At 39.1% G+C, this 26,016-nt stretch overlaps 1 protein-coding gene and 1 long non-coding RNA gene across 3 annotated transcripts in view; one reads left to right on the forward strand and one right to left on the reverse strand.

Annotated features, from left to right (window-relative positions):
- The window catches only part of LOC144056150 (uncharacterized), a 111,890-nt gene that overhangs the window by 78,089 nt on the left and 7,785 nt on the right, over positions 1-26,016 (reverse strand). The window contains exon 4 of the long non-coding RNA XR_013295011.1: positions 19,437-19,656. This is a non-coding gene — a long non-coding RNA (uncharacterized LOC144056150). The remainder of the gene's footprint in view (positions 1-19,436; positions 19,657-26,016) is intronic.
- tox2 (TOX high mobility group box family member 2) overlaps positions 1-26,016 on the forward strand; it is a 106,137-nt gene that overhangs the window by 60,529 nt on the left and 19,592 nt on the right. For both annotated transcript variants that reach the window (XM_077572641.1, XM_077572642.1), the window contains exon 4: positions 7,134-7,484. In XM_077572641.1, coding sequence (XP_077428767.1) covers positions 7,134-7,484 — 351 coding nt within the window. The remainder of the gene's footprint in view (positions 1-7,133; positions 7,485-26,016) is intronic.

Here is a 26,016-nt window from a genome sequence, read left to right on the forward strand (position 1 = left end):
CTTAAGTGCTCTATTACAAAGGGACTTTTCTGCCTTTTGTTAGAAATGAACAGTCTTTATCTAAAATGATGACATTAGTTTATTAGAAATTTCATGCAAATTTGCGGTTTGTATTGGGCGTCTCCCAAGTCAATCACTAAAATAAAAATAAGGAGAATGTTTACTACCACAATGGAGTTACCAGTTCTTCAATTTCTTCTGAACTAATTTGCTCCCAAAAACGTATAAATACGTTCTATTTTAAATATTACCATGGACTTTTTTTTTATTATTACAAACACGGCCAGTAGGTGGCAGCAGAGTATAACGATACGATACGATACGATACGATACGATACGATACGATATACTTTTATTTTCCCGTGGGGAACTTTTTCCTGGACTCCGTCCAGCTGCAGTTTGCAGTAAGGAAAAAACAACAAAATAGAAAGAGATCAAATCACAATTAAATAAGAAGTGCAGCAGTAGTTTACAGTGAGAAAAACAACGGAATAGAGAGAGATAATTAAAATAAATAATACACACACACTCCTATATATATATATTGCACCACTTAGTTAATGTCGGTTATTAAGCAATTTGATGGATGTTGGCAGGAATGAGTTCTTGTAGCGGTTCAGCCTGGTTCTGGGGGCCCTGAATCTCCTGCCGGGAGGCAGTAGCTGGCAGTAGCTAACAACTCAACCAGGGCCATGTTGCAAAAAAAAAAGCTGTTTTCCCACACTGTTTTAAACAGATTTGCGAATAATGATGAAACTTAGCTATATTCTAATGCTAATCGCTGCAAAACGGAAACAGATAGAAATATACTTTTTTCCTGATGAAAGAAGAGACTCTAATCATTTTTTTGGTAGGTTCCATGTTTTTTATAGCAATAGAATACAATATTCTGTGGGCCTTGCAAAATCAGTCAAAATCCAGTAAGACGGAGCCGGGAGCGAAGGGACTTGCTTCAGTTAAAATGGCTGGGAGTGAATGAGTTCATTGGTAAGCAAAACGGGCAAACGTGGACATCTGCATACATGAACTGTTCCCTTTAAGTATTGCACAGTTATTGCCTTCATTCTCCCTCTTATGAATCCACTCCAGCCACGGTGTCGCATCATGTCTTCACGAGACCCCGTGGTCATCGTTGGCGAGATAGCGGCTTTACCGTGTACGTCGGGCACCAGAAGGGAGGCGGGAGAAACAAAAAAGGTATAGAGTAGCTGTAAGCGGACGCCTGGCGCTCGTCACCCTTTGCTGTACTCCTGCCAAGGCAGCTTTTGTAGTGCCTCTGACATGATCGCGTGGCAGAAGATCAGCTCTGGCTTTAATTAAGCCCGACTTGACAGCGAACAGAGATGGATGGCGCTGTAGAATGGGCCTCTCTGCGTTTCATGTAAAGTGGGACTCGAGGAACACTATAAACATGACCATTTGTAAATAAACGGGAAAAAAGAGGAGATGGAGTGCGCCCGACTTTGTCTGGTTGCCTCTTTGGAAGCTGGTAGCGTAGCATCACAGGGTAATGGAAGCGTGAGTGGGGTTTGAAGTGGAATTCAACAATGTGACGGAGCCTTCCAATGGGCAGAAGAGTGCACACGAGTGTTCAGACACATCTGTCCCACTCCCAACAGAGGTAATAAAAGGGTAGGTTATTTTTTTTTCAAATGTACAGTCGTGTGCACGAAACCAAAACTGAAGACGGCGCTTGTGTCGTCACCTCACTCAATGGAAGTGGCTGGTGAAGAGGAGGGAACATACGGATCGATAATCGGACCAATTTTGATCCTGATTCATCGTTTACATCAAAGTCAGCCAAGGTTGGATTATTGGATGTGATTAGCCTGCCCTGGAGTGAGTTAAGAGTGACTTTATTTCCTCTCTGGTTTAGTCGGGAAAACAGTCAGGGCCGACAATAGCACGATTGCAAAACCTTATGTGCGCGGTCAACAATGAAATCCGCCGAGCCAGAACTTTGTTATTGTGACATCAGCCAAACGGTAGTTTGCCTGCTAATTGGCTAAGTGTGAAGTTACGTCATTTAAACTCTGTTACTTTGTAGAACAGCAGCACCTACCTAGCAACGAGTTCCCTTAGCATGATCAATGATGATCTCACGCAATGCAGAAAAGATGTTTTTTTGCCCCGTCAACAATTGCAGTTGACTATGACGTATGGTTGCTCCACAAATTTGTATTTGTTTATGTTCTAGGGAGTTAACGAACATGTTTGCTGTTTCTTTGCATTTGATAGTCTGTTTTTATTTATCACATCAGTCTATCTATCTATGAAGCTAGCAAGCTATCACGGTAGCAGTTTAGCTATTAATCTATCTAGCTAGCTAGTTTTCCAACTAGCTATGAAGCTAGCAAACTATCACGGTAGCAGTTTAGCTATTAAGCTAACTAGCTATCAAGCTAGTGGTCCATCTGTCTATCTATCTAGCTAGCTAGTTATCTAACTAGCTATGAAGCTAGCAAGCTATCACGGTAGCAGTTTAGCTATTAATCTATCTAGCTAGCTAGTTATCTAACTAGCTATCAAGCTAGCAAACTATCACGGTAGAAGTTTAGCTATTAAGCTAACTAGCTATCAAGCTAGTGGTCCATCTGTCTATCTAGCTAGCTAGCTAGTTATCTAACTAGCTATGAAGCTAGCAAGCTATTACGGTAGCAGTTTAGCTATTAATCTATCTAGCTAGCTAGTTATCTAACTAGCTATGAAGCTAGCAAACTATCACGGTAGCAGTTTAGCTATTAAGCTAACTAGCTATCAAGCTAGTGGTCCATCTGTCTATCTATCTATCTAGCTAGTTATCTAACTAGCTATGAAGCTAGCAAGCTATCACGGTAGCAGTTTAGCTATTAATCTATCTAGCTAGCTAGTTATCTAACTAGCTATGAAGCTAGCAAACTATCACGGTAGCAGTTTAGCTATTAAGCTAACTAGCTATCAAGCTAGTGGTCCATCTGTCTATCTATCTAGCTAGCTAGTTATCTAACTAGCTATGAAGCTAGCAAGCTATCACGGTAGCAGTTTAGCTATTAATCTATCTAGCTAGCTAGTTATCTAACTAGCTATGAAGCTAGCAAACTATCACGGTAGCAGTTTAGCTATTAAGCTAACTAGCTATCAAGCTAGTGGTCTGTCTATCTATCTATCTATCTATCCAACCATCCGTATGTAGCACACTTAGACAATACAGTTAAATATTTTTTGCTCGTTTCAACATGTAAATCCATTTTCAACTTGATCTTTATGTATTGTCGGCGTAACTATAACATGATAGAATTATTATACGGCGTAATCGCGTTTTGTCCTGGATGCCGGTACGTGCAAGCATCCTAACAATAATCTAATAAGGGGGGGGGGTCGGGGGTGCAGCTAATGAGCCATTAGCCACAGTCAATATCATCTCCAGAAGGCCTTGACTGCACAGGCAAGGCTACAGAGGGAGGATTAAACGCGTGCCAAAATAAAAAGACAAGCTGGAGCGCTCCCCAATCAATGATATTTCCTCGCTCGGTCCCACGCCAACTGTCTCTTCATCTGTTTCCCTCCGACGAAAGGTGCGCTGCAATGGAACTGTTACGGTCCAGAGACGCGGCGCTTAATTAAAATGTTACAGGCGGCCACCGCAGCTCCCACTGTGGGAGCCAAGTTTCCCAGTCCTTAGTCAAATAATAACCCAGATTGTATATAATTGAACGCTGCAGTAAAAATTGTGTATCAATTCTCATTTTCAGTTTGGTGAAGCATTGAGAGTATTGTTTTAAGTATATGCATTAGCCAGAGTGCAATTTTGAATGCAAAAAAAAAAAAAAAAAACATCCATAAACAATGGAAACATATGAATGATGAAACCGGGAATGTCCTTGGCATATTTATATTTTATCATCAAGGGCAATGGATGAGACTTTGTGCTCGTCCTCATCCAAAGCAGGAAACGATCGCCGCTTTTGTGGATACACACTTAGACAAACGGCAAACAAAAAGGCTGATGAACACACTCCACGATCACTCAAAGATGGCACCCGTCGGAGCACAATGGCGAGGGACGCACACAATGGCTTGGATGTTTACAGCGGACAATCCCATTTCCTTCCAACAATTATGAGGGAAATTGAATCTCAGGAAATGTTGCTTTTCTCATCCATTAGACCAAACAATAACAAGTGATCCCCAAAGGTTTGCACGAAAACCAAAAAAAAGAAGAAAAAACATCTGTCTTCAAAGGACGCGGGCCGAAAATTCATGTCAACCTTTCAAGAGACTAGAGGTGATCACCGTGTTTCTTTCTCATTGAGTGGAAGGGGATAAAAACGTCCAATGAAAAGTCTGCTTCAAAGGATTTCAAATGCATTTCAATTCTGATGAAAGTTATAACATGCTCTCACTCGCTCATGTGTAAAATGATGCGGCTGTTCTATTAGCTGCCCCCCCCCCCCCCCCAACATTGGATGGCCAATGAAACATCACAGAGAGCAATCTCTCTCAAAACACACTGTAGTTTAGTTATTTGTGTGCGTTTTTAAAAAACAGTTTTATTTTATTTATTGTATAACAATAAAGTACTGGATAGTTTTAGTTATTTCGACATATTCTATGTATATATTTAATTTGAATACACATACCTGACAAATTTTCTATTGAAAATTGTGCACCAGTTGCCACTTTAGTTCCACAGGTAGTCCTAGTTTACTTCTTTTTTTTTTTTTTTACTACAGGATTATTTTTTTTGTATTATATTTGTTTTATTATGTATTAAATTCATATTATGTAATGTTATTAAACATGCATTTTAATATTATTTTATTTGATAAATACATTATATAGCTCTATATAATGTATATGTAGGTTAAAAATTTAGTTTAAAAAAATTTAGTTTAATTTCAGATAATACACAAACCCCTTCACATATTTGTGTTTATTTTATTATTTTTTTACTGTTTGATTATTTATTTTTATTTTTATTTATTTTTTTCTGAATAACTTTCTTAAGTGTTTTTTTTTTTTTTTTTAAATTCCATAAGATTTTAATTTTAGATTGTATTATAGGTTACTACACAGTGGAATAGTTGAACGCGGCGAACAATGCGCTCACCTTGAAGAAAAATGACAACGCGTCACATTGTTCTCTCTCTTTCACTCTCTCTCTCTCGCCCATCTTCTTTTTTTCTTCTTCTTCTTCTTCTCCTAAAAGTATCTGCGGCTGAGATAAATGACCACTCTGCCGCCGAGCATGACAGCCTACACAAAGATGATATTGAATTGATTTGAGAAATGTTGCCGGACTGACTGTTTGATGTATGCCGCATGACGTGAATCATAAAAATTCTATTACAAAACCCTTGAATGGCTGACACCAGAATATTATTTGTGATGATTAATTTGACACAGTCATTACAATGGGAGTCGTTTCAGCTCGAGATTGCTTTTTTGCTCCCTGTTGACTCCCCTGGCTATTTTTTTTCCCTCTCCGGGTCTCTTTGTGGAGCTGATTGGACACGCCGTGTTAGCGTTCGAATACGTTTTGTTTTGGGTTTTTTTGCGACACATGACATGAAACAAGTTCAAAGCGGGAATAAAGGTTTTTGAGAAATGCAACAGCACTCTGCAAAATACCTCTGGGGTACGCAAGACTGATGAATAACTGAAAGAGGTAATTGCTTACGTACCGATAATCTGACCGAATTTGAGCTCATTCCAATCAAAGTCAGCAAACGCCCGATTAGCGGATGTCTTTAAAAGATTATTATTATTAAGATTATTATTAGAGGTTGTTGGAATTTCGATGTCTCTGGGGTTGGTGAAGGACTCTGGTTGGTGGCGTCTGGTCGGTGCTGGATTTCACTTTCCTTTCTTTTCTTTGGTCCTTCCTCGGGTCTCCTGACGGCCGCACGACTGACTGGAAGTGTTCGGTTTAGGTGAACGGTATGGGATTTTTTTAATAGGTTTTAGGTGAACTAATGAATACAGGGATGTGATTTGACCAAAGTGAAATTATCTGAAAATTTAGCCGGGGGTCTGGGGGCCGCTGGCACCCGGCTTGGTCCAGGGCAGCGCCCTGGTGGGGGGACAAGGGGGGCCCCGGAGCTCATGGGTTTTCCGTGTTTTTAAGTACTTTCAATGCACTCACATGACAAAGAAATAGACAAAACAACAGCATAAATTTTCAATGTATATTGAACTATCCCATATAAAATGGCAGTTTTAGTCAACTCAAAATCAGTCACATTCAAAAACATTGGACTGCCTTTGCTTTTAAAAACTATCACTGAGAATATCATCATATCTAACTAATGTGATTACTAAGTTAACACATAAATAATGTTGAAGAGTTCAAATTTCATGAACAAATAATTGTATCATGACCAAATGAAAAGTAACTCATATTAGAGCATACCACAAATGTCTTTGTTATAGCAGAAGATGTTATCTGTCGGAGTCATGTGCATACACAATGAACTACAAAAAAAATAAAAAAAAATAAAATAAAAAAATCGGATTTTTTTTTTTTTTTGGGGGGAGATAAAAAAAAAGCGGAATTCCGCGAATTAGCGGAAAAATCACATCCCTGTGAATACACACACATGCACGTATACACATATAAAATAAATTTAAAAAATAATAATTATTTTAAAAAAAAAAATTTAAAAAAGAGAGCAATGATGATGACATGTCAAATCGGTAAAATTACCGAATGAATACTGAGCACTCCAGAAAAAAAAAGAAAAGACAAGTCATTTCTATTCCCACCCTCCCAAAAATAAAAATAAAATTAAAATTGGCTGATTTTGCCCTTTTTCTCTCTCTACTGTATAGTTAAACAAATACTAAAGGACAAAGTACTGCAGTTTTACATGAACTAATGAATACACACACACACATAATCACCCACATATAAAAAAAAAAAAGGAGAGCAATGATGATGACATGTCAAATCGGTAAAATTACAGAATGAACAATACTGAGCTCTCCAGAAGAAGAAGAAAAAAAAAAGATTATCCTGAGCAATTATCTTGTGGCGCAGTGAACGTCGCTTCTCTCGGCCAAAGTCAAAGCCTCCAGCTCACCTTCATCCAGGTCAAAATGTCTCAAAATCACCCAGCGTTTCTACTATTCAAACGTGTGTCTGTCTTTCTCAGACCTACTCAGCTCAGACTGGCGGCGGTAGCGGAAGCAACGGCGGAGGAGCGGGAGGCGGTGGTGGAGGCGGGGGTGGCGGCGGCGGCGGCGGCGGCGGTGGTGGCGGCGGCGGGACGGGCAACGTCAACGGAGCCGGGGACGAAGACTACGAGATCCCCCCCATCACTCCGCCCAACCACCCGGAGCCTCCCCTCCTGCACCTGATGGAGCACGACTCCACGGGCTACCTCTGCCACTCGCTGTCGCACAACGGCCTCATCAACCCTTACTCCTACCCGGAGCTGCCCACGCTCATGATGTCCAACATGCTGGCGCAAGACGGACAGTTGGTCTCCGGCCAGATGCCCTCGGTGAGTACAGCGACTCGGACGCCGGATAGACCAGTGATTCCCAACCACATGACAGGTTGGGAAACACCGGGCTCCACCTTGGTTTATGACAACATTTCAAGATTTCTTTTGAGGGGGCGGGCCTGTCTCATGCAAATGAGTAACTGGTCACCCCATTACCCTCTACTGTGGGGTGTAGCCAGAGGGTTGGGATGAGCCAAACATTTCAGTATGTTTCGTTTATCAGAAGCTACTAAAGGCTGTCCAGGCCAAGATGTGCTTCCAACAAATTTGGCTGCAGCTCTGCTTAGCTTTTATTGGCTTGGGATCTTCCCCAAGCCTAGTTTGCAGTCATGAATATGAGAAACTTTGTGTGGTGGGTGTATTATGTTTATATTTATAGTAATAAGCAACTCGCAACAGATTGACTTGGTTAAATGTGTATAGTATCTTTCGCAACTCTGCATTTCACATTAGCGATTAGCGTTAGCGTATCCATCTCCCGATGTTCTCGCATGCTTGGTGTTGTATGTTTAGTGACTCCTTGTTCGCCTTTGGTGAAAGCAGTACTTGTTAGTAGGGTAGGTTAGTTGTCAGCACAGAGGAGATTTTTTTGCTGCTGACATATATATATATATATATATATATATATGGTGCATTAGTCATGTACTTGATAAATTAATTGCGGTTCAGGATTAAATAATGAATGGGTGGCTGCTGTGTACTGTACTGTACTACTTCCTGTTTACAATGGATTGGCGCCGCCGTACTAACGAAGAAGACGCGTTGTGGGCGGGTATCGGATTTGGCAGTCAAGAAAAGTCTAGGCAAGCACAAGACGAGTTTTTTGACGTGGAAATACTTTAGTTGAGCATAAAGGAACAGTGTATGTTCTTTTTTTTTTTTAAGTAAGTAAAGAGTTACTTTTAATAGTAACACATTACTTTTTTGTGTAAGTAATCATCATAATAATTGAGTTACTTTTAAAATGAAGTCACTAGCAACTGTAACTAGTTGCTATTTTTTTTTTTTAATAACGAGCACAACACTGGTGATGTAGGGATGTAACGATATCCAAACATAATGATATGATAAATAACATATAAACCTCATGATATGATAATTATCACGATATTGTGGGAAGGATGGCAATAAAAAAAAAAGATCATGATACTGTATAAAAACGATATTGTTAAATAAAATTTTAAAAAAAGAGCTCGTATTGGGGGAAAAAAAAGCACAACGTTGTTTTTTGGACATAAATAGTGATAGAGAAAAAGACGTGGCTATGTCTTTGTCTCGTGCCCCAATTGGCTCAATAGTGTTGGGTTCAGCTTTATTTTTTTGACAGAGATGTTGAAAAATATTTGCTAAAATGACTGATTTATAGGTGACCAAAACATCCCTAATTAAAATTAAACTGCACTCATATACTAACCACCAGAGGGGGCTAGAACTGCACAAATGGAATATAATCTCACTTCTTCTTTTTTTTACAGATAACGACAATATTGTGGCAACTTTATATTGCGATATCACGGTATTGCCGTTATCGTTACATCCCTCGTCATCCAGTCTCTCTGCATCTCTGTCATATTAGAGCTGTAACCAGAATTGTGTATAGATGAAATCCCTGATATGATGGCAGTATAAGAGCTTTAATTTCAGTATGTTTACTTCATATGCAGATTTGTCGTTGTAATATCCGGTGATAACCATCATTTGTTTGGCATTTTTAGAGATTAATCCAACTGAAAGGAAGGTATAGCTGACAGCAATTTAGATACTTTAAATAGCTTCTCGATGTTTCTTCGGTGCACACGTTTCTTTTTTTTTTTTTTGATCTTTCAAGCCTGCCTGCTGAAAATCAGAAAGGTCTAAATCAAATAGTCTTGCTGCCTGGCGAAGCTACCAAAGCGTAGCGGAGCAAGGTTCATTTGCGCGGAGAAGGAATTTCTATTAAATCTCTGCCTCACCTTGACACACTCTGTCGAACGGAGTAATTAAGCAAACTCCCAAGTTCAAACACAAGACGGCGTCGATACGAATTGCTCCACGGACAGTAAAGAGGGTTAATTCTTAATTTCGGGCTCTCCGAGATGAGATCATTTCATTTTTGCGGAGGTGGACGATGCGCCGTGGCCCTGCATGTGCATGTGTGTGTGTGTTTGTGTGTGTGTGTGCACCATAAACAATATATCTGCTGTTGAAATGGATCCACTACATCTGGAGGTCAGGGGCTTATATTCAATCTTGAGCACGTTGAAAAAAAAAAAATCCATTAGGGTTCATCTTTCCTGCATCAGCCATTCTATTGTGGTGCTGCAGTGAGATCTGTTTTCATCAGGCAGATTCAATACGTGAGCTGGGCAATGAAAAGAAGAGTGCAATAGACTTGGATGGAGAGAGTGGAGATGGAAGGGCGGGGGCGGGGGTGGGGGGGGAAGAAATTGCAAAGAGGTGACTCTTATTCTAAATGAGCATGTGTGGATTTCATCATTGTGTATTTTAGAAGTAATTCACTTGAGTGAAATAACATCGAGCTTGGTATGGCGCATGTACAAGGGCGATGAGAGTGTTTCGTCGCAGGTGCTCGCATAAAAGCATAAAGCAAATGGGCTAATTATGCGGAGAAATGAGTGGAGGAATGAGTGGAGACCTATTGCGGTGATAGGTAAACATATTCAGGGAGCTATTAGACACATAAGAGGCAGCGCGTGTTTAGTTTGCTAGTTGAGATTGAGTTTTCTCCGGTTGAATTTGCACTCCCGGGGTTCATGGCACAATCACATTTTTTCACACTCAAGTGCCTCTATTTGGATATATATTAATAGTGAATGGATGGAATGAGATATCTTCAGATCAGAACCAAGTCTCTTCCAAATATTGAGAAAAATATGATGTGTATCGGATGTCTGCCAAACAAAGTGAACGGTGAAAGGTCACACGTGCTTGATAGCTAGTTAGCTTAATAGCTAAACTGCTACCATGATAGATAGATAGATAGATAGATAGATAGATAGATAGATAGATAGATAGATAGATAGATAGATAGATAGATAGATAGATAGATAGATAGATAGATAGATAGATAGATAGATAGATAGATACATAGATAGATAGATAGCTTGCTAGCTAGCTTCATAGATAGATAGTTTGGTTGCTAGCTTCATAGATAGATAGATAGATAGATAGATAGATAGATAGATTGCTAGCTAGCTTCATAGATAGATAGCTTGGTTGCTAGCTTCATAGCTAGATAGATAGATAGATAGATAGATAGATAGATAGATAGATAGATAGATAGATAGATAGATAGATAGATAGATTGCTAGCTAGCTTCATAGATAGATAGATGATAGATAGATAGATAGCTTGCTAGCTAGCTTCATAGATAGATAGCTTGGTTGCTAGCTTCATAGCTAGATAGATAGATAGATAGATAGATAGATAGATAGATAGATAGATAGATAGATAGATTGCTAGCTAGCTCCATAGATAGATAGATAGATGATAGATAGATAGATAGATAGATAGATAGATAGATAGATAGCTTGGTTGCTAGCTTCATAGATAGATGATAGATAGATAGCTTGCTAGCTAGCTTCATAGATAGATAGCTTGGTTGCTAGCTTCATAGATAGATAGATAGATAGATAGATAGATAGATAGATAGATAGATAGATAGATAGATAGATAGATAGATAGATAGATAGATAGATAGATAGATAGATAGATAGATAGATAGATAGATAGATAACCAATATTTTTTTTAATGGGTGGACAAATCTATCATAACAGGACGCAGCAAAAAGGACTCATACCTGAAACTACAAAGAAAGTCAGCCATTTTGGTTCAAAGCAGCCATTTTGGGCGAATTCAAGGGCTTGACTTTGACAAACTACGAGGAAATTTGCCCAAATGAACCCCAATCAGAAGCAGGCATCCAAGTTAGATGCATGATGCTAAATTGACAAGCTTTTTCGCCTATGTAATCAGATGTGGGTGGAGTTTCGCATCAAATTATGACCATTTCAAAGATTCGTTTTCATAGTAAGATTGACCATTATTGTCGAATTTTGTCACTGTCTCTCCTCTGCAGACTTTCAACAATATAAAAACCAATAAATTGATTCATTTTGTTAATACTGAATCCCATTTTATATTTTGGGTGTTTCGAAGCCTCCATGACGCCCCCGCTGCACTCAACGGGGCCTCTGTGTCCATGCCCCACTGTCATTACATCTCCAGATTCCAAAACACATTTAATAGCCGCGCTCAGGTTGCACTGATCTTATCAAAGCAGCCGAGCGGAGATGCTCATCTCTGCCGGACTCACTGAGTAGCCTTGTTTGTTGTCCGTCTGTTATCCCGGACTTCGACAACAAAAACAAAAAGAAGAGAACACAAACCACATCTTTGCATGGTTGTGCATAACCTCACAATTGTGCTGGCCGCCATCTATTTGAATGGAGTGCTTCATTTTCTATTAAGCCTTATTGAAAAGAGAAAAAAAAAAAAAAGACGCCTCTGAAATTTAAATGACCTCGGCCTCTTTTGCTCAATGGCGCGGGAGATATTAGCTCTTGTCGGTGTGCCTCCAGTGTGCTCGTTTGAATACGGAAGAGATGATAAATGTATAATCATACCAGGAGACGTCCAACATAGCCTGCTACATATTAGCGTCCACGAAGTGACGTGGAGCTCACTCGCGTTTTGTTTATTTGACTTTATACAGAGATGGTAAGTGTTCCAGTTTGGCCCTATTTTATTACGAGATGTTGCCATTTGATTGAAAATATTCTGGAAATGACCAGATGACGTGCGGTTGATTAAGTTGGAGTTTATAAGTGAATCTGTAACAGGATTATAAAAGTAAGGGAACTTTCATTATAGTAAGTCTTTAAAAAAAAAAAAAAACATTTGTTTTTAAAGCAGGTTTGTTAGTATGAGGTTTTTTTTCTTCTTTTTTTTTTTTTTTTTTATCTTTTTTTTAGTTGTATCTATATTACCTTAATATTAGTTTTAGGTGTTTTTTTTTTTTAATTTAAAAATATTTATGTATATCTAGTTAGCAAGACTTTTTTTTTTTTTAAATCACAGCTAGCTAGCTAGCTAGCTAGATATTTGTAGCAACAATATGGACAATATGACCACTGTAAAGTTAGTATTAAATTGAATTTCAAATAAAATTAAAGTATTTAAAATAACTTTGTCTTTATGGTTGCTCACTTTTGTTGCCCTCCACACTGAGCTCTCCTGCATGTGCACACCACTCTAGTAGCAAGACCCCCCCCCCCCCCCCGGTTGTCATGGTAACAAATGCCAGACTTGCCCTTGGTTCAGCTGTGGGTTGTGATGAGGTTCTGTGTCACGTGCTGATTTCAGCAAGAAAAAAAAAAAGTGTGTAAAGAATGCAGTCATTATTGATCATTGTGTATTTTTGCAAAGGTTGGGAACTGTTTTAATGATAAAATTTTGAATAAACATTTTTCAAATTTGTCTCTGTTTGAACGTGAGAAATGGTTCCGTGCCCAAAGGTCGCTCATCATATTAATCCCGTCGTGTTAAATTGCCCCGCGCGTTGTTTTGTTTTTTTTTCTCCTTCTTCTCCGCAATGGCTTTGTTTTTCCTGGTGAGCAATGAAGTGCTCCTGGCAGGTGTTGGCGGCTCAGCTGAGCCGGCGCGAATGAAATTTGAGCGGCGATGTCAAGTGAACTTGTCACAGACAAGCTGCTGTGAATTAATGAGAAAAAATGGGCAGAGGTGCGTTTAAAAAGCGTTTCCCCATCGCTATCAATGTTTCTGCAAACAAGAAACATGCTGGATTTAAGATAAGCTGACGACACAAAGGAGAGCAGTGCATGCGACTTTTCCAATTTCAAAGTACAATATATTACTTAACGGACTTTCTACTTTTTGAATCATCTTTTTCTTCTTCTGGACTTTCTTTCCGCTCCTTTCAAAAGAAAAAAAAAGATTCTTTGAAGTCTTTTGGTGTCGGGGATTAGAGAGCATGTGCAGGAAAATGATGGTGAACGTTGGGTGCTTTTCTCTACAGTTCATTGAGTCTTAGCGACAGAGTGGAACTTTATTAGTTATTGCCATGTTGATTGCACAATTCCTGTAAAATAGTCATTATATAGATTAATACTTTTGATTATCATTATTAGTAGTAGCAGGGATGTGATTTGACCAAAGTGAAATTATCTGAAAATTTAGCCGGGGGTCTGGGGGCCGCTGGCACCCAGCTAGGTCCAGGGCAGTGCCCTGGTGGGGGGACACGGGGGGCTTTGCCCCCCGGAGCTCATGGGTTTTCCGTGTTTTTAAGTACTTTCAATGCACTCACATGACAAAGAAATAGACAAAACAACAGCATAAATTTTCAATGTATATTGAACTATCCCATATAAAATGGCAGTTTTAGTCAACTCAAAATCAGTCACATTCAAAAACATTGGACTGCCTTTGCTTTTAAAAACTATCACTGAGAATATCATCATATCTAACTAATGTGATTACTAAGTTAACACATAAATAATGTTGAAGAGTTCAAATTTCATGAACAAATAATTGTATCATGACCAAATGAAAAGTAACTCATATTAGAGCATACCACAAATGTCTTTGTTATAGCAGAAGATGTTATCTGTCGGAGTCATGTGCATACACAATGAACTACTACTTTAAAAAAAAAAAAAAAAAAAAAAATCGGAATTTTTTTTTGGGGGGGGAGATAAAAAAAGCGGAATTCCGCGAATTAGCGGAAAAATCACATCCCTGTAGTAGTTGTAGTTGTACTACTAATAGTAGTACTGTGTAGTTACAGTTGTTACTGTATTGAATTATCTTTATATTAAACTAGAATTATTAGAGTTATTATTTCATAGTGTACTACTTTACAATGCATAACAGTATACCATTTGAACCTGCAACCAACCTGCAAATAGCCATAATCCCCATATTATTGACAGCCATTGGGAACCAAAAGATTGAAACCCAATAATTTCTGAATAAATATTTTGGGAAAAAGATTATTATTCAATTATTTTACAAATATATGTTTTTTTGCAAATATTTGTTCTATTGTACAGTATGTGATATTGTATCATCAAACTATATATTACAAATTGTATTATATAAATATGATGAATTCTTATTATTATTATTATTATTAACCATTATATGATTTACATTATACTAGACTACTATTCTATTCTCTTTTAGATCAGATTATTAGATGAGATATTTTGAAAATGATATAAATCAGTGCTTCTCAATTGTTTTTTGTTAACCACCAAGGAAAAAGAAAATATTTCGCACCCCCTCAACCCTAAAACTTGTTTTGCAGAGGTGCTAATACTCTCTTTGACAATGGGAGCACCACTGCCACCTACTGTAGTGGATGTGCATTTACGCTTTATACTAGTACTGTCAACAAAACAAACAAAAAAAAAAGCCCCGAGGTCACACGCGCTCCACTATTTGAGTAGGATATATTTGATTGTGTTATGTATGAAATTGCATGATATATATCTTCTATATCATATTTATACATAATCAAAAATATTCAAATTTATTTTGCATAAATGAAGCCTGAGTGTCCAAACACAGAAATTGTACAACCCAAGAAAGGTTCCTTGGATTTATGTAACACAGTCATGTTTTCCACTTCCTCATTTTAGTACCGCGCTGGTAAAGCCTGGCTAATAAAAGGCTCCTATTAATATGTCCTGTTGCCTAGCGACGGCAGGCAGCGAGTAATAGCATTCTGTGGAAAAATAGATGACCGATAAGGAAGAATTCAATTCTTTTCTCATCTCCCGGGAGAAAGTGGCTTATTTTTTTTTTCTTCTTCTTCTTCTTCCCGGCAGTGTGATATGAAACTGTAGTTGTACATTAAGAAATAGCAGATATTTTCCATTCTCATCATTCGAAAAGGGATATTTATTGCCGCTTAGGTTGGCGCCTCATCTTTTTTTAGCGTTATAAAAGTCAATTAATGTCTTAAGGCAATCAGAGGATATGAGCCCCGACTTCATTTCTTCTGTTTTAATCAGAAATTCTAAAGAGGTCGTATTGAACTTTTAAATTGCATTTCCTTTCACATGGCAGGTGTAATTTCGAGCTATGTACAAACACGGGCTTCAATATGGAAGCGCCACTCAAAAAGAAGCACTTGCAATAATGTTGCTTATCTGGCCCATCGCGGATCATCTCGGCGGAAGAAAATGTTCAATTTAGATAATTCATCACATCGCATTTCAAAAACAACGGTGCGAAAGATGAGCTAGCGCACACCTGTTGTTGTTGTTTTTTTTTGCCGTCGTCGCCGTCTTCATTCCGTGCCGCAGATGTGATCAACGGCGGCACTCAAGTGAAGAAGAAACAGATGCGGCCGCGGCAGATCGCCGGCATTATGAGGCAGATACACGCCGCAGATAAGACGTCTCATATTGGAACCCGCCAAGGGCCCCTGCTGGGCGTTATCGTGCCATGAAATCATGTCCATATTGCACTGTGGCCTATCGCCTCATTCCGCTTTCATCAGCGGGAATATTCTGCCCCCGGTGGTGACGAATAGCCGGCCCATGTCGTCTCAGTCAGAAATGAGCGCCCGCCAGTCTTTCTGCTACTAGCGTCGACTACCCCCTGCTGTGCCACCAGCCGCCATCTCCACAACATGCTCAGTCTGCTCCAAAAGGTACAACATGAAGTCATGTAGCCAAGATTTTGGTACATTTAGGGGAAACCCTCTTAATTCCAATCTAGGCCTGTGAATATTATTATTCATTCAGGTCATATCATCTCAGGGCACTGAATACAGAGTTGCTAAATAAAATACAAATAATTGGTTTCTTCAATTGAGTACAATTTTGGGGTATCTATACTTTTTTTCTTCCTACTCTAGTAGTAGTAATCGTCACATTTCTTTATTTTTTTGGGGCGATTTTCACTGAAGCAACCCCCTTCGCTCCCAGCTGTTTAACTGAATTTTGACAGATTTTTCAAGGCCAACAGAATATTGTGTTCTATGGCTATAATAACATGAAACCGAGCAAAAGAAAACTTAGAGTTTCTTATTTCATCAGCAAAAGAAAGTATATTTCTATTTGTTTCCGTTTTGCAGCCATTAGCATTAGAATATAGCCAAGTTTCATCATTATTCACAAACTTGTTGAAAAAGAGCTTGTTGCAACATGGCCCTGCTTGATCTCTTATGCTCTGCTGCCACCTGCTGGCCGTTTTTTGTAATAACTACCATTGCTTTAAGTGACCTCTTAAGGTCAGAGGTTGCATAAAAGTCTTCTGTATGCTCTAGCATAAAAAAACACACAGAAACAACGTATAAATACGCTTTTGGAATCATAGCAATATTTAAAATGGAACATTTTTATACGTTTTTGGGAGCAAATGAGTTAAGGATGTTCAAGTACTCTCCGATAACGAGTACCAATACCACTAGTACTTTTGATATTTAAAAAAAAAAAGTAATTTAACAAAATGACAAAATCCCAAATTTTAATGTAGCTTAGCTTAGCTTCTCAAATGTTTACATTCCTTCCTACTGCTTTTCAGACATCTACTGTATGTTTATATTATTACCAATGACTGGGTTGACCAATGTCTTACTTTCTCTCTTGTTGCTTTCATTTGATGTATCTTAGTTTGAATAAGGGTTTGTTTTTGTTGTCTTTTTTTTCTCACAGGCGTATCTCCATTTTTCCTGTTATTTTATACAGTACATGTGCTAAATAAATACACACACAAAAATAAATAAATAAATAAATAAATAAAAATAGGGATTGATGTTGAGGTGGGGGTGTTTTGGGTGGGCAGGCGCATGTGACCAGCAGCCCCCAACCCCGGCAGTAGAATAGTCTAATTGTACATTTACTAATTGTACATCCATTATCAAAGTTTGCGTAGGCAGTATAAACATTGGTAATAATGTTATTCAGCTGCAGTTTTATTTATTTGTTATTTTTTTAGCTCTTTGACTGCCAGACGTTTTCAGAAACGGGACGTCGCCAGTGCCAGCCGATTTAAGCATTTTGACTGATTTTTCAAGGTCCACAGAAAATGATGTGTTTGGACTATGGAAACACACATACTACCAAATGAAAGATTGGACTCTCATCTTTCATCAGAAAAAAAAAGTTTGTTTCTACCTTATTCCGTTTTTCAGTAATCAACAATAGAAAATGGTTAGTTTCACCTCTGTTTTAAAAAAACGTCTTTTAACGTCTTTGGCACTCCTCCATAGGATTTTACTAAACGTTATTTAACGTTTTTGGCAGTCAAAGAGTTAGTGTGAATAAGGATTCAATATTATGCAGAAGGGTACTTAAAGCAGCTCTATAGACAAATGATATTTACAGTTGCGGTTAGTGCTGGGCGACACGACGATATTATCGTGAAGACGGTAAAAAAATTGCGCTTTCGCTCCCACGATTAGTTCGGACACGACATTAACCCGAATGAGGGCAGGTACCCAATCGGCTGTTATCACCACCCACTCAAACCAAATGTTACACTTCCTCTGTTATTTCAGGCTTGGGCTTTTGTGTCTTTTGAGGTTTGTTTACTCGTGACAAATGTGCCTACCAGAGTTCATTTCGCCAAGTCAAAATGGCTTCAGGGCTGAATTTTCAAGGAATTCCATCGGGCACTCTTAGGCCAATTTTTGCCAGTCTTACCAAATGTAAAAAAAAAAATTGAATGTGGGAAATCCCTCAAAATGGTGATCTAGTTGACCTGAGAATAATAATGAAAAAAATTATAGCCAAGAAAGCAAATAATTTGCACCGCTTGCTCAGGTCCTAAAAATGGTCCCCCAAAGGGCTGAGAATGGTCACGGGAGCGAATTGGCAGGAATGAGAAGTCGCATTCAGTATATGTGAATTTGAACAAAATGTACATTCTGGTATGCGATCACATCAGCCTACATACAAGCCTCTAGATGCACTTTTGTCTACCCTTTCTTGTTTTTCCTCTTCATTATTTCTGCATCTACGCTCACTTTTATTGTATTCGTTTATATCTGAGGGGTGATGGTGAGAGAGAGGGGGGGGGGGTGTCAAACTCAAAGTGCGTTTGACACGGCAGTGAGGAGCCTCATTATCCGAGCATCCTTTTTTTGCCGTCTGCTTGTCAGGGCTGCTGCGTCCTTTTCACAACCGTCATGTCAGACGGGACATGCGGATCTCTCCGGGAGGCGCGCCGCGCTTTTTTTTTTTACCGCGAGGTGAGCGTCGAGACACGCCCGGGCTGAGGGAGGGGCTTGGGGGGTACACAAGTAAGAAGGGGAGAGAAATAAAAGCTAAGGAGGTTCTGACATCAGCTGTAATGAGCATCATGGAGGATGTTGCCAAGGGGGACATCATGACATTACTACCTGCCTTGTTGTCACGTTGCCCTGAGCGTTTTTTTTTCTCCCCTCTCTAAAGTCTTTAGCAGCAAAGATGGTTGGCTACAACCACCTGGAGACATATTCTACATCAGTCATGGGATCAATCAATCTATTTAAAGGAGGCGTATTGTACATTTTCAGGTGTGTTGATAACATTTCCGACATGACGTCATGAAAATAACCCAAGGTTCAAGAAATATAGCACACTTGACACACCAATTTTGTCAGGTTGAAATTAGCCTGCTATCTCATGAAAGTGAGCAACTGTACTGTATATGCCTGCTTTTGTTGTCATGGCAACCATAGGCTTCAGCCTTGCAAGGAAAGCGGGCATCTGTAGTACTTGGGTGAACAGATGGGATTGATTGGCGAAAAGACAAACGCATTTTCACTTACAGAGGCAACACTTCACTGGCTACACACTCAGACACAAACACTACAGACAGGCATGTTGACGTCGCCGCGCAATCAAGAATGTGCTACTAGTCAGAAGCTAATGATGCTAGCAAACGCTACTCTGTGCCTCCTACTCAAACAATAACATTGCAGCTCTGCTTACCTTTTGCCTTTGACGTAATAGCAACAGTGTCACACCAATGGGTGTTCATGATGGTATTTCTTAAATTGTAGTCCACTTGAAAAGGGCTCTGGATCTTCACGCAGCCTGAGAGGTAACATCATGGGCGTCAAAACATGGTGTCGTGGCAGGTGTTAAAGTAGCCCCACTGTTAGTCCGTTGGTTGGTGAGCAGGCACTCCAGAGGTCCAACTATTTACTTCCTGGTTTGTGGAGAACAAAAATAAAAATGAAAAATAATTGATTTTTTTGGGGTCAGTGCAAACAATTCCTTTGTGACTCATAAAAAAAAAAAAAAGCTCAGTTATTTCAATTTTTACATCCAAATTTGTGCCAAAATGTAAGACGTTGTTTTGTGTGATCCGAACAAATGGCAATCAAAACAGTCTCTTTCTTTCTTGTTCTTGGCGGAGGAAATAAAATCATTTTCATGATAACATAACAACATTGCATCGTGATGAAAAAAAGCCATTCAACGTAGCACTGGAGCAACCAGCATTACAATAGCTGGTTAAAAAAAGAAAAAGACAAAAAAAAAACTGTATTCGGATGTCTGGCGCATCTTTAAAGCCAGCCATCTTCTACAAAATGTTGGCGTGTTATCGGCTTGGCTGTGACTACTGTTGTGTCAAGGTCCATTTCAGCAGTGTGGCTAGTTGGAGATATACTTGGACTAAATTGCCTTTTTAGTCCAGTTTTTGCTCGTTTGTTGCTTCGGTATTTCTGTTTTGCTTGCCAGGATGATGTTATGTGATCACATTTGAGCATGAGTACAATAAGTCTTTTATTACTTTGCTTGTGGCTGTTGAACGGAATTGCTGTTCACATGAAGGAAGCTCTTGCCTGCGCTGTAACCCTTTACTTCAGCCAATCACAAATTTTAAGGAAATCATTTCTGGAAATGGTTATTATGAGAAACATTTTTTTAATAACATGTTTGAGGCATAATCATAATGGACAACAAATGTTGCATTCATTGTTTATATATGTCCTGGATTTTTTTTTTATTACAATAATTTTACTAACCACCACTGTTGAATCCCTTCAAGGTAACATTACAGTAGTCTATATAGTATTTATGATATAAACTTAAGTGTAACCTAACGGAGGTATTTTATGAACTTCTGCGTAGTGAAACTAATGAAAATAAGTTGGAAGAAAAAAAAAATCGAAACCAAGACAAAAAGTGGTTTTGATAAGTTACTGTGCAGATCTCCTAGCTGACGTTTGTTAAACTAACATACCGACTCATTGCCGGTTTTCAAATATGCATGTTTTCTTCTATTATTTTCTCAATAAACACTTAATAACTTACCTTCTAACTTGCTTTTCATTGTTTTGTACTCTACCCAGTCCTGTGTGAAAAGTACTTTGCTAGCTCAGCACTTATTCTTGTTATATTAGTCTACATTTTAACGTTAGCATCATGGTTAGCATGACTTCTACATCTTCTCCTGTTACTAACTCGCTGTCCTCCTTAAGTGATCACGATACTTGTCCTAAGTCTATCTTATTGGCCGCCATTGAGGCAAGGATCAGTGGCGGCAGCATGAAAGGATACTGTTAGCCGCGCAAGCTAGCAAGCCGCAGCCTGTAGGTGTTGCGGACTCTGTGCAAGTTAGCTTAGCGTCTACTAGCTCGTTAACTGCTTCACACAGAGGCAAATACAATGACATCACCAACAATCGTGTACATATTGCCCAATGTTACTGTAAAGGAAGAAAAAGGAAGTCCACTAGATATCATATTAAGCACCCTATTATAAACAGTAACAATGAATTCAATCTTCAAATGGCCTCCAATTAAGCTACCAGCATGTGCTTCTCTTGACTCAGCATCTGTGTGATGTCACTTAGAAAGCAGCGTTCGCTCCCGATGTATGATTCATAAATCGGCTGGCGCATTAATTCAGTGTAAATGACCCCCCCGGGCACGCAAAGCTTGATAAAGCAAAGACACGATGGGGAGAGGGCGGGCAAGGAGGCGGCGGCTTGCCGTCGTTAGCGCGCCGTGCCCTCGGGGCGAACGACGAGTAGCTTGGAGGAGCTTGCGAGGGACCCCCGCCCCGCCCCACACTCACACACTTCCCCTCTACAAGCCCTCAGCCTGCAGGCTCGTGTTTACTGCGCTTTTTGAAGGATGGCTCCCGAGCGTGCCTCTAATTAAAGCTGTCACGGCTGGGTGCCTGCAGGGATAATGTTCTATTATTATAGTCATTTGTTTCAATTAAACGCTGGCTGATTTTACAATAGCGGCCGTGAACCTGCGCGAGTGAGCCATCACTCTAAACAAGATGGCTCCAGTCAAGCAGCCAGGAGGAGGCGGAGTGCGCGTTTGTGTGTGTGTGTGTGTGTGTGTGTGTGTGTAGTCACATGATCCGCTGCGTATTAAAGAAAAAAAAACACGCGGGATGGGACCGAGCTTATTAAAACAGTCCAAACAATGAATAATGTGCCGTTTTATCATGAATGGACTTCATTTTATGCTCCCATGTTGCACTTTAACCATTTTCTTACCCAGGCGTGTGTCTTTTTATTATGACAACTCGTGTGTTTTTTTCTCCCCATGATATTTTGGTAAAACTACCCACAGTGGTAGTTCCATCCAAAAGCGTTAGAACAACGAGGTCAATTACTTTGATTTTAAAGACATTTGGATTTCAGATCAAAAAATGAGTATGAAATAAATGTTGAGAATTCTAGCGTTTACATCGGCATGCAACTTGAGATGGTCAAAGCAGAACAAATTCTGAAGTTTGCACAACCATTTTGTGTGGCAATTAACAAAAAAATGCATCCGAACTAATTGGGAAAAGCTTCATCATGCAACAAAACAATGACCCAAAACACACCAAAAACACAAAAACAGGACTCAACTGGCTAAGTCAATCCTCAGACCTTAACCCAATCGAGCATGTTTTTTTTACCTCCTGCAGTAAAGGCCTGGAAAAGAAGTTTAAATGTGGAATGCATCAGTTTGGGTTATGCCACAAAATATTAAATTGTATTCACTTAACTAGACAGTTTCTGCAGAAATTGTGTGGCAATGTTGAAAAGCTGAATGCTATTAGCTGAATGCTAAGACTTGAATGCATGCGTTTATGAAGTGAATTGAAAGATAAGTTATGTGAAAATGACAATTTTTTTTAATAAAAAGAAAACTTTAACTGCAATCTGTTTTAGGTGGGATATAAATCATTTCAGGGGATCCATTTCCTGACCTGATAGTCAGTTAGTATCGAACCATCGAATGTACTAAAATGGAGTCCAAGCCGGGTTTGAACCCAGGTTCTCCGCCACGGATAGATTTGCAATTTAGTCAGAGGTGGGATTCAAACCTGTAACCTTACGGTTACCGGACAATGTACTTTCCCCAACTACGCCGCTCAGCAGTATTAGACACCTGATCAGTTATACGAATTAAAGTGGGCGTGAAAAGTGGGTGCATTGAAAATGAGTGGGAAGAAGTTTATAATTAACGTTAAATTGTGCTAATACTGCAAGTAATGTGGAATCAGACGATATATACCCCGGATGGCGTGAATTTTTGAAGCAAGTTGAAATTTGAACGGTGTAAATCGGAAGTATTGTGTGGGCAAAAAAAAAAAGTTGATGTTACATATGTGCGAATGCAATACAATACAATTAGAATGTTATAATAATGCTCTTTAGTTGTTTAACATATAAATAAAAGCTGGATCTGAAATCCAAAATTCTTTCTTTTCTTTGATCCTTCCTCGGGTCTCCTGACGGCCTCACGACTCTGGCTGGAGGTGTTCGGTTTAGGTGAACGGTATGGGATTTTTTTAATAGGTTTTAGGTGAACTAATGAATACACTCTCACACACACATACAAAATAAAAAATAAATAAAAATAAAAATTTAAAAAAGAGAGAGCAATGATGATGACCTGTCAAATCGGTAAAATTACCGAATGAACAATACTGAGCTCTCCAGGGAAAAAAAGAAAAAAAGAAAAAAAATCCATCTTGAGTTGTTTAACATATAAATAAAAGCTGGATCTGAAATCCAAATGTCTTCAGTCCACTACAAAAAAAAATAATAATAATTGACCTTGCCGTTCCAATACTTTTGGAAGCGACTGCATGCATTCTTATTAAAATGACAGGAACATCCATGCCACAAGTCACATGATCGCAGTGATATTAAAAGCCCACACAGGATGGGAACAGAGCTTATTAAAAAACAGACCAAACAGTGAATAATGTGCCGTTTTATCATGGATGGACTTCCATTTTCAGCTCCCATTTTACACTTTAATGTGGAATAAAATGATTGATTGAGGCACGACAGAAGGGACTCCAGTCAATAATGAATAAAAAAATATATGACGCTAATAAGTTGGGGGTGTGGGGGATAAAGAGAAGAAGCTACTCCTCAGGAGGACGCGCCAAGGTGAGGTGTTTTAGCCTCTGCTTTAAATCTCTCGCTCCTCCTTGTATCTGAATAGGCACCCTGAACCCCCCCCCCCGCCATCTCATCTCACTGCTGCTGGTCAAATCCCCTTAGCTAAATCAAATGGTGCAGGCAATTGGAGGTGAGGTCGGGCGCGGAGCAAAAGGGAACAATGCCTCCCTGATATTCCATCTCGGCCCTCCAATGTGCTGCGCATAATTGGAAAGCCTTTTGTTATTTGACTCCCATTTGACTGTGATGTACAAGGAAGGAATGCAAACACGACAGGCGTAAAAAAAAAAAAAAAAAAAACGGCGGTAGAGGAGGAGGGGGAACCGGCGCTCGCCGCCCGTTTCCTGCTTTGACAGCACAAGTTTAGCTGCGCCTGGACGCTCGCCAGCGCAATAGACGAACGATTCACTTAGCTAATCTTTAGGGATGGGATTTTTTTTGATTTATTTTTTATTCTTAGGAAGTTGTGTTTTAGCTGTGGGTTTGTTTGTGTCTAGACTTTGTTATATCAACTTGTGTTTTTTTTTTATTGGGGTGTCAAAATTAGTGCGAGTTCATTTGAAGTTGCTTCAAAGCCGCAAAAAAATTTAACGCGCGATTAATCGAATTCCAGTCGCAACGCAAAAGACACGTCCAAATTGAGCAGAAATTAATTCAATAATAATGCATATATTTGTTGAGACTGGGGTCAAGTTGTATTTTACCATTTCAAAATGTGCAGAATTTCACAAGTTATTTAATGTTAAAGATTAGATCGTTCTTAATACGAAAAGAAAAATGCACCGAGCTGTCACCGACGTCTTACAAATGCAATTATGCCATCTAGTGGCAGAAATATGACCTCAACACAAATCAATATCACACTAGTTTTTTTTTTTTTTTACAGTGCAGCACATGTTTTTAATTTTAACTCAATGTTATGAATTATTATGAAATTACTGTATCAATGACTAAAAGATGCAACCGTATTCCTATTAGTTAAAAAAAAAATCCACTTTTTTAACAAGAGTTTGAAACTTAGGTTTAAAAATATATATTATTGTACTGTACATTTAGAACAGATATAAAATTTGTGATTAATTGTGAGTATTCTATCATTAGCTCTTTGACTGCCAGACGTTTTCAGAAAAGGGATGCCGTGGGTGCCAGACGATTTTAAGCATTTTGACTGATCTTTCAAGGTCCATAGAAAATTATGTGTTTGGACTATGGAAACACACATACTACCAAAAAAAGATTGGACTCTCATCTTTCATCAGAAAAAAAAAGTTTGTTTCTACCTTATTCCGTTTTTCAGTAATCCACAATAGAAAATGGTTAGTTTCACTTCTGTTTTGAAACAAACGTCTTTTAACGTCTTTGGCACTCCTCCATAGGATTTTACTAAACGTTATTTAACGTTTTTGGCAGTCAAAGAGTTAGTAATTAGTAGTAATTTTGCTTAAAAAAAAAAAAAATCTTTAGTCTTTATTTTCAAAAGCCAAACAAGGCAGTTGGAATCAAGACTACTAAAGTAACGAAAGACCAAAAAGCAAACTCACCAGATCAAAAGACTGGACACATGACAGCGACTGTGAGCAAATGCAAACAAAATGATCCAACAAAGACTGAACAGAAGGAGGGAACTACATAGAAACAAACTTAACGAGACAAGGAGAAATACCTGGACATGAGACAAGTGGGCGAGGGAGCTGATAGGAAGACACGAGGGGCCGGGTAGACGAGCACAGGTGCAAACGATAGAGTGTAATAGCCAGATTGCAAAGAACTGAAAAAAATCATTCATTAAATATTTGTCTTCTGTCCCCAAACAATTCATCATTTCTCACAACACCAGTGCATTTATTGGATAATCGATTCATTGTCTACGAATCGATTCATTGCTGCGCTTCTAATTATTTTTGCAACGTGTTCACCGGCTCTCGATCTGGAGCCCTTATTCTCGCCATTCACTCAAGTGATTTAAGACTATGCCGTGTGCTCTTCATGGATTTGTATTTGACGTACGTCAAAAGAAATGTATTCAAAGCACTGCTGAAAGGGGCCAGTTTCATCCTGGGCTGTTTTGCTTCCGCCGTGAGCAAAATCATCCCCCGTGCCAAAGAGCCATTCATGCTAAAAGCAGGGAGCGCGCTG

This window comes from Vanacampus margaritifer, chromosome 8, assembly GCF_051991255.1.
Source record: "Vanacampus margaritifer isolate UIUO_Vmar chromosome 8, RoL_Vmar_1.0, whole genome shotgun sequence".
Taxonomy (NCBI): Eukaryota; Metazoa; Chordata; class Actinopteri; order Syngnathiformes; family Syngnathidae; genus Vanacampus; species Vanacampus margaritifer.